Here is a 9,980-nt window from a genome sequence, read left to right as displayed (position 1 = left end):
GTTCACAATTAAACATACCATAAAGATTCCTTATTTGAGTTTTATGATCATTCTTGTCGTGTAAGACATTTTGACTACTTAAATGATTTTCAGTAGATTGTCTTGATATTACAAACAAATATTTCACAGCGCCAAGTATAGGTTTATTAGGAAAATTCTCATAATCAGCATAATTAGTTTTGGTAGATAAACTCCCAGTATCTACGCATATTCTTGTTGGTATAGGTGTATTATTCTTAAATTCAATCCACTTTTCAACTGGTTCAAAAAGACCAACATTTTGTCCAAAGTCTAAAATCATTGTTTCACTTATATTATTGTTTGGAATATTGATATTTTCATGCGAACTTTCTTGGCATATTGGATCTCTACAATGACACAATAAAATACGAAAATATTCGAAGTTGGATTTCTGCATTCTTTATAAAATTTTTCAGTTCATATTCATAAAAAATAAGCAATTTTACAATAGATTATTCCCTTTTAACTATTTAACGAAAGAATAAAGTGAATTAGATAACGGTAAATCTAACCGGCGGAATTCAATGTTTATTGAATACTTCGAAAACAAATAAAGCTTAGTACAATTTTACATTTAACACTAGGTGAAAATCTATTTACGCGAATGTGAGGCGCTTAAACCGGATCGGTGGGTGCGGAGGATCCATCTGGTGGAGGACTCATGCTTTCAACGATGAAAATCTGTAGATTATTATTACCTTACAACAGCAACATTAAGCAATCAGATGGAGTACGTCATTCCTAGCTATTCACAGTACTATAAAGGTATTTACACAAAAGGTGAACTCCGCCTGTAGCTCTTCTAGAGTTATTGCCGGTCCCAAGCCCGGGTAAAGGAGGAGGGTTGGGCATGGGGTTAGCGACCCCATCCCGTAGAAAAGCTAACTCGCTAAAAAAACGCTAACCAGAAAAAATAATTCAAACCATTTAAACTCTGCTCTGGGAGTTGAAGGAATAATTATGACGTCTCATGATGAAAGCCGAAATTTTTCGGAAGTCACGAGACCGATGCACCTTCTAACAACCAGAGCAGCAATTTTATAGGTACATGGAACGTCCGGACAATGTGGGAGATAGGAAAGACCAGCCAAATAGCAATGGAAATGAGGAGATACAACTTGGCAGTACTCGGAATCAGCGAAACCCATTGGACACAAACTGGACAACAAAGGCTAGGTACAGAAGAGATGCTGCTGTACTCCGGTCACGAAGGGGAAAATGCTCCACACACTCAGGGAGTTGCTCTAATGCTGTCCAAAGAAGCACGAAATGCACTTGTGGGATGGGAATTTCATGGACCCAGGATAATCAAAGCATCATTCAGAACAAAGAAGCAAGGGATCACAATGAACGTTATCCAACGTTATGCACCCACCAATGATAGCAACGACGATGATAAAGATCAGTTCTATGAAAGGCTGCAATCAATTATAGAGAAGTGCTCACGAAAGGACCTCACCATCCTGATGGGAGATCTAAATACTAAAGTTGGAGTGGACAACACAGGATATGAAGATGTAATTGGACGACATGGATTAGGAGAGAGAAATGAAAATGGGGAGAGACTTGCAAACCTATGTGCATTCAACAAATTGGTTATGGGCGGCACAATATTCCCACACAAGCGCATACACAAAGCTACATGGATCTCACCGGACCAAACCACAGCGAACCAGATAGATCACATCTGTATCAACAAAAAATTCCGAAGATCAATGGAAGATGTGAGAACCCGGAGAGGAGCTGACATAGCTTCAGATCACCACCTGGTTGTGGCCAAGACGAGACTGAAGCTAAAGAAAGACTGGACAACTGGACAAACAGCACTACAAAGGTTCAATACAGCCTTCCTTTGAGATATTGACAAGCTCCATGAATTCAAGATAACTCTCAACAACAGGTTCCAGGCTCTACAGGATCTACTGAAAGAACAAGAAACTACTTTGGAGGACAACTGGAAAGGGATAAAAAAAGCACTAACTTCAACGTGTCAGGAGGTTCTTGGTCCTAAGAAGCATCATCATAAGGAATGGATCTCTATGGGAACCCTGGACAAAATTCAAGAAAGGAAGAACAAGAAACTAGCAATTAACAACAGCCGAACACGAGCAGAGAAAGTCAAAGCACAAGCAGACTACGCAGAAGCAAACAGGGAAGTGAAGAAAAGCATTAAAGCCGACAAGCAGAAATACATGGGAGAACTAGCAACGACGGCGGAAAAAGCTGCAAGAGAAGGGAATATGAAACAACTATATGATACAACGAAGAAATTGGCAGGGAGATATAGCAAACCAGAGAGACCAGTCAAGGACAAAGAAGGAAAGACAATCACTGAGATTCATAAACAGAGGAAAAGATGGGCAGAATACTTCGAGGAACTGCTGAATAGACCAGCCCCATTGAGTCCACCGAACATCGAAGCAGCCCACACTGACCTTTCAATAGATGTCACTCCACCAACGATCGAAGAAGTCAAGATGGCCATCAGACAAATCAAAAGTGGGAAGGCGGCAGGACCTGACAATATACCAGCAGGAGCACTGAAGTCAGACATTGAAATAACTGCAAATATGCTTCACCTTCTATTCAAGAAGATTTGGGAAGAGGAACAAGTGCCAATGGACTGGAAAGAAGGATATCTCATCAAGATACCAAAGAAAGGAGATCTGAGCAAATGTGAGAACTACAGAGGCATCAGTTTGTTATCAGTACCAGGAAAAGTTTTCAACAGAGTGCTGCTGAATCGGATGAAAGACGCAGTAGACGCCGAACTTAGGAATCATCAGGCTGGATTCCGTAAGGATAGGTCGTGCACAGACCAGATTGCGACACTACGGATTATCGTTGAACAATCAGTTGAGTGGAACTCATCACTATACGTCAACTTCATTGACTATGAGAAGGCGTTTGACAGCGTGGATAGGCGAACATTATGGAAACTTCTTCGACACTATGGAGTTCCTGAAAAGAGTGTCAACATTATCCAAAACTCATACGATGGACTACAGTGCAAAGTGGTGCATGGAGGACAGCTGACAGATGCATTTCCAGTAAGGACCGGAGTCAGACAAAGCTGTCTACTCTCCCCATTACTCTTCCTTCTAGTGATTGACTGGATTATGAAGAATTCGACATCTGAGGGGAAATACGGAATACAATGGACTTCTCAGAATCAATTAGATGATTTGGACTTCGCAGATGACCTAGCCCTCCTCTCTCATACACACGAACAAATGTAGATGAAGACCGCAAACGTAGCAGCAGCCTCCGCATCGATAGGCCTCCACATTCACAAAGGAAAAAGCAAGATTCTCAAATGCAACACGGAGAACACCAACCCAATCACACTTGATGGCGAAACTCTGGAAGAGGTGGAAACATTCAAGTACCTGGGGAGCATCGTTGATAAACAAGGAGGATCGGATGCAGATGTAAGGGCGAGGATTGGCAAAGCAAAGGGCAGCATTTCTACAATTGAAGAGCATATGGAACTCAAAACAACTCTCAACCAATTTCAAGGTCAGAATCTTTAATACGAACGTCAAGACAGTCCTACTGTATGGAGTTGAAACGTGGAGAACTACTACGGCCATCATCAGGAAGGAACAAGTATTTATAAACAGTTGTCTACGCAAAATACTCAACATCCATTGGCCGGATACTATCAGCAACAGCGTTTTATGGGAGAGGACAAACCAGCTTCCAGCTGAAGAGGAAATTAGGAAAAGACGTTGGAAGTGGATCGGACATACATTAAGGAAATCACCAATGTGAATCACGACTCAATCTCTAACTTGGAATCCGGAAGGGAAGCGGAAAAGAGGAAGGTCAAAGAACACACTACGTCGGGAAATAGAAGCCGATATGAAAAGGATGAATGTTAACTGGAAAGAACTGGAAAGGAAGGCTCAGGACAGGGTTGGATGGAGAATGCTGTTGAGCGGCCTATGCTCCTCGATGAGGGGTAACAGGCGTAAGTAAGTAGTAAGTAACACAAAAGGTGAGTGATTTATCGTTTCACTTGTTTTCATGGTAACTGAATAACGTCTAAACTCTTTAACATATGAAGTGAACAATTTAGTAATGTGGCTTGAGTGCATGGGAATCCGGGAAGATGACTTATATCACTTAGTTGGTACTGTTATTATCATAAAATACGATATACTACGGTTTCGAGTGTTTGGTGTTCAAAATATAACGTATTGATATCACGTCAGGTAACTGTTCACCTATTCACTACAATGATCTGCATAAATAGTCAAACAGAGTTTGTCAAATTTCGTGGTTTGTATTACTGACTGTTCACAATTAAATAACCATTGAAAATTAAAATGCATTAGAAAGGTACTATGAGACTCCGCATTAGGATTCCATGAGTTCTAGGGGGTTCACAGTAATCGGTATATATGGATACCCTTCCCACTAATTCCTTTTGAGTTCATATATGCCCTGATTCTTTGTTGATCAACATATTCATCTTTATCAATTCACATGAATATCTTATCAGAATTACATATCATTATTCACACGACGTCAATATTAGTATTTCCGTTCATGTAACAGAATTCTCCTACTATACGTTTTGTCCACATGACTTATTTTATTACTGTTACATTAATTATAACTTGATATCTAATAGTGAATCATTCTGAATTCTAGTAAATGACTTTATTCATTTACAAATGACACAATGATGAAGTTCTTACGCTGTAACAAATGTAAAAGTTCACCTTTTCATAGTTGAAAGAGTGAGTCAATGGAAGCTAGACAACCAGGGAAAACCTGGAAGTACTGGACGGCCGTTTCGTCCTATTGTGGGACTCCTCAGCAGTGCGCATCCACGACTTCGCCTCGCGAGGTCAATCAAAATCAAGTTCTACAGATCTAACTGTTCATCATATGTAGATAATTTCTAATACTTCACTTCTACTTGAGGTTAGTACTGATGATGTTATTCAGAAGAACAATGAAAACTTCAAAATTAGACCTAATGAACATAGCTGATTATATCAATAAGATGGAGTCAATCCTAGACGATCAACTGAGATTCAAGGTAGATAAATCAAACAAAGATTTTACTGATTCAACAGGAAAACGAATAATAGGTATGCTTAGGGAACTTCTTATAAGGAAAATGATTGCTACTTCTACTTAAAATGATCTAAGGCCATATGGCTCACGTCTGCATCATATGTATGGTTTACAAAAAGTTCACAAACATGACTTTCCCCTTAGACCTATCCTATCAATGATCGATTCAACGTACTACTAAGTTGCACTATGACTGGAAAGAGGCCAGAGCCAGTCCGTCAGAGATCAGCAACATATACGTTAAGAGATTCATTCCAATTTACTGGCAGACTAAATAATATGAATGTTGCCACTAAGTTTATGGTTTCTTTTGATGAAACATCTTTGTTCACCACGATACCACTTTTTGAAACTATTGATATAATTTGTCAGAATTCTGATCCTCTACCTTTACTGGTCCTAGTATTAAAAATCTACTGTCATTGTGCACAAAATGCATTCAATTCCTGTTTAATAACAACATATACCATCAAATTGATGGTGTAGCAATGGGAAGTTCATTAGGTCCAATTATGGCAGATATTTTTATGGGGTACCTTAAAAACACGGCGCCCAAACAAGTGATTTATGAAACGACAGAATACTCCAGATATGTTGATGACACTTTTACTGTCTGCAACAGTGAACAGTATGCAATCTACCTGTTGGAACTCTTCAATAGTGCTCATCCTAACATACAATTTACTATGGAACACAAATAAAATGACATGTTCCACTTTCTTGTTATTGGCATAAAAAGGAGGAGAGAAGGGAGAGTTCAACGTTTGGTTTTTGGAAAAGTACCTGAATTTCAATAGTTTTTGACCAGTCAGTCACAAGAAAGTACTGGTCAAAACACTATTTTATAGGGTAAGAAGGATATATCCCACTGATAAACTAGGAGAATTGATGAGCGTTGAAGACAACTGCTACCCACAGACATGTGTTGATAAATATAAAAAACCTAAAGAAAATAAGACAGAAGTGGCTATGGTCAATAAAAAGCCAATATCTATAAATCTCAACTTCAAAGGTGATGACGCGAAAACAATTAGCAGGAGGCTTAACCGTGAACTAGCCAGAACTTACCCAGTAACCAAACTATTAATTATGTATAAAACAACATGTTCAATAACCTAATCAAAGGTTGACAAGCACCTCTTTTATGCTATCGCCAACTGCGTTTATAAATTTACGTGTACCTGCCAAAGCGCCGGAGCACTTAACCGTTGGATGCCGGCTCAGTGGTCTATTGGTTAAGGGCTCTGGTAGGTCCTGGGCTCGAATCTCGCAAGGCGGGATCGTGGACGCACACTGCTGAGGAGTCCCACAATAGAACGAAACGGCCGTCCAATGCTTCCTGGTTTTCGATGATGGTCTAGCTTCAATTGACTCATGGTCTGAACTATGAAAATATTCAGTCTATCAAATTTATTTACACCCTTGCTATACTATACTAATGTGTCTTCAACATAACTTACAACTAAATTTTACATAATACTGATATTTTATGACTCTAATGTTGAAAGAACAATTAAATAATGCTGCTATAGAGATAAGTAAAATGTTTTAATAATCAAATCACCTTGTTGTAGTAATGCCGGATACCAACGACGCCAAAACAAGCATTGACGGTGACGTGGTCTTGTGCTAACAAGGAGGTTTGCTGGAGCTGAACGAAAAACGATGTAGGCTTTGGTACTATTTCGGAATTCAGGCCATCCAATAAATGGATTTTTACTTCCTTGTTTGTGACTCAGTGAATCTTTTAACTGATCTTCAGTTATTTCATCTGGATCATCTGGATTTAAATTATCAGTCACGTGTCGACCATCTGGTAAAATATTAGGATCCCTTTAAACAAAAATTAAACAAAATTTAAACAAAAAATATTAATTATTGAAACCCGATAATCTGACGTGCTCTTATGAAACTGCAACAAAAAAGTTACTTTCGAAGCAGAATAAAAACTAATTAAGTTATATAAAATGATTATGTTGATTTACAAAAATGATCCAGTTTAATAGTCAGCTACAACATGGGACCAGGAACATACATGAATTAAACAAAGTTGCCATACCTCATTAGCACAAGAAGATGAACACCATATTCATAGAAGTAGTTGCTCCAATGATAGTAATATATAAAAGAAAGATTGCACATAAGGATATAATATAGGAAGAAAGAATTAGTTCATAGAAAGAAGGATATAAAGCAATTTTATTCTCACAGTTTAAGGAAAGACAAACAGTGTATACACCAACGTCATTGTGATCGATTCTCAGCCATGTCACCTAGAGTCTCCAACCATTGATTACGATAGTCGCGCAGACACCAACCGAGTAGTCTGCATCTACATACATAATTCAGACTAGGAGTTAGTAACTTCAAGAACTGACGTCACTTTTGGTTTGGTCGCCCCTAACTTTCTTTCAGCCATCTCCAATACTAGTCAGCATAGCGCGTCGTGGTAATCGGTGTTCAGGCAAACGTAACACGTGACCAAACCATCTCAGTCGATGAAAATTTACAACCTCATCAACTGATTTACCATCATTCCCTAATATCTTGTGTCTAATCTCACTGTTACTTACCTGGTGATCCCAGTAGATGTGAGCAATATTTCTAAGACATTTGTCATCAGATACTAGTAGCTCACGATTATCTCCTACTCCTAATGGCCACGTTTCGCAGCCGCGAAGTACAAGAGAGCGAACTACTACGCAGTATACTTGTCCTTTTATTGACAGACGGATATCTCATCTTCGCCATTGGTGGTGACGTAAGCTGGCAAAAGCCGAACGAGCTTTCTGAACCGGTGCAGAGATCTCGTCAGACACCAACCCATTAGGACTGATCAGACTTCCAAGATAAGTGAAGTTGTCCACGCGTTTGACTACTTCATTCCCTATCCTTAGTTCAGGTGTTGACTCAGGCCAGTCCTGAAGCAAGAACTTATATTTAGAGGAGGAGAAACGCATCCCAAACATCCTGGCATTGTTGCTCAGTGCTACCAGAAGACTACATTTTACTAGCGTCTTCATCAAACAGGACTATGTCATCCGCGTTTATGCACTTCTGAGTTAAACCATTCAATGACAGACACTGCTGAAGAACCTCTTAGTCTACAGAGTCAAATGCTGCTTTCAAGTCAAGAAAAACCATCATTGTTGGATGTCAATAAGCATGCATGCGGTTGGTGCATTCAAGACCAGGTCTGAAGCCGGCCCGATTTTCTCATGTTTGCAGTTCACGAGTCTTTGTTTAGCGTCATGTATCAGGAGTGTACATCTTTGCAATTGATTGATCTCTGGGTAGTCACCAACGGTATGTGTGTTATCTCCTTCTTAGTGCAGGTCGAATTCTATGGATCGAATTGCAACGTAGTCACTCGTCTAGGTGACTCGACATCGTTTCCTGTCGACTACCTCCGACCATCACCAAATAGTTTACATCTTAATTAAGATAAATTTTTGTTCAACGAAATTTAGTCCTGGACTTTTTCAGCAGAATCAAACTAATCACTATACAAACAATGTTCTACGAATCAACTTACCCTGTGCGTGCAAAGTTAGCCCAGTATGTCATCATAATATCACTGAGTTGACGTTCTTCATCGGTGAATCGATAAAAACTAGCCTGAAACTGAGGACTAAATGGAATACCAAAAACATATTCAATTTCATAACCATGCATTGTACCAGTCCATTTAGGCATCGGTAATGAAACTGTTCTATGTTGAAATTCATAAAAGTACACAGGAAGTGTATGAGCACGACGTCGACCTGGTATACGATAATCATTAGTTACTGCAGTCGCCATATTGATTGTAGGACATTTGAAACTTCTATCACTACTGATTTCTTCTAGTCTTTCAGTCCAACTTTCAAGTGTAGGCTATAGGGAAAATAAATTACAAAATAAAATGAAGCAGTTCTTCTCAATCTAAACAAGTTAAACGATTTTACTGCAGAACAATATAAGTGAAGTTGCTATAAATGTCATTTGAATTAGCAACAAAAAATTACCTCCCGGATACAGGCTTATGTAATTGACTTTGATCCAACCCTTTCAAATGAGAGTTGATGAAACCATGCTAATGTTCAAAACAAATAAAGATTAAAGAAATTCAGTCGTGCCACTTCAAGGTTAAGAGTCCACTGATTCAACTCCATAAGATACATGACTTTAATCTAACACTGAAAGTTATAAACAATGAACATAATAGACTACTAACTTGATCTTAGAAATCAAGTGAATGAAATATCACTCACTTATTATTCAATCTTTATTGTCTCTAAACCACAACCTACCTAGACAAGCAATGTTGTCTGGTGTAGCAGTAGGCTGGAAGAAAGTCAACAGCAGCCAAACCAAAATAAGGTATCAGTCCATGACGTTATTGACAATTGGACTGAGTCACATTAGTAGGCGTAGACTACTTGGTTGAAGTCCTCCTGATTGTAGTAACCAATGGTTTGAGTCTTTGAATGACGTGGTTCGAAATCGTTTACAATAGCTCAGATGCATCCAATATTTGCCTTTTCCCAAATTCGGAGCCTCAGAATCTCTCAAAATGTTTTGTTTCGTGTTTTTATGTTACTAATTCATATTTTCTTCTCGAATCGTAACTCTTAGGCCTAATCTTTCCACTGTTACTACCTCTACAATTCTGGGATTTTTCCTGATAATTTTATCTCTCTGTGATGATGGGGTATGACAAATTGAATTGATGTGCATACTTAACAGGCTTTAGGTTGTACCTCAATGATCCGATTAAGGAATCTGGTGTTTTCCATTAATTTACCTTGACTCCCAGAATAGAATCACGCTGTCTGATAAAGATATTGTATTTTTTCATTCCCACTAGCGATTATTAGTTAGGATAT

The 9,980-nt window shown here is 38.8% G+C and overlaps 1 protein-coding gene across 1 annotated transcript in view; it reads right to left on the bottom strand.

The window, feature by feature from the left end:
• Positions 1 to 9,980, bottom strand: part of Smp_154600 (acetylcholinesterase, putative) — a gene marked incomplete at both ends in the record, with an annotated part of 42,038 nt that overhangs the window by 433 nt on the left and 31,625 nt on the right. Inside the window, 2 exons of the mRNA XM_018791797.1 lie at positions 6,677 to 6,945; positions 8,648 to 8,988. Of these exons, the coding sequence (XP_018645024.1) occupies positions 6,677 to 6,945; positions 8,648 to 8,988 (610 nt within the window). The remainder of the gene's footprint in view (positions 1 to 6,676; positions 6,946 to 8,647; positions 8,989 to 9,980) is intronic.

This window comes from Schistosoma mansoni (assembly GCF_000237925.1).
Source record: "Schistosoma mansoni, WGS project CABG00000000 data, chromosome 1 unplaced supercontig 0071, strain Puerto Rico, whole genome shotgun sequence".
Classification (NCBI taxonomy): Eukaryota; Metazoa; Platyhelminthes; class Trematoda; order Strigeidida; family Schistosomatidae; genus Schistosoma; species Schistosoma mansoni.
Note: the sequence above shows the minus strand (reverse complement) of the source record. Positions and strands in the feature narration are given on the sequence as shown.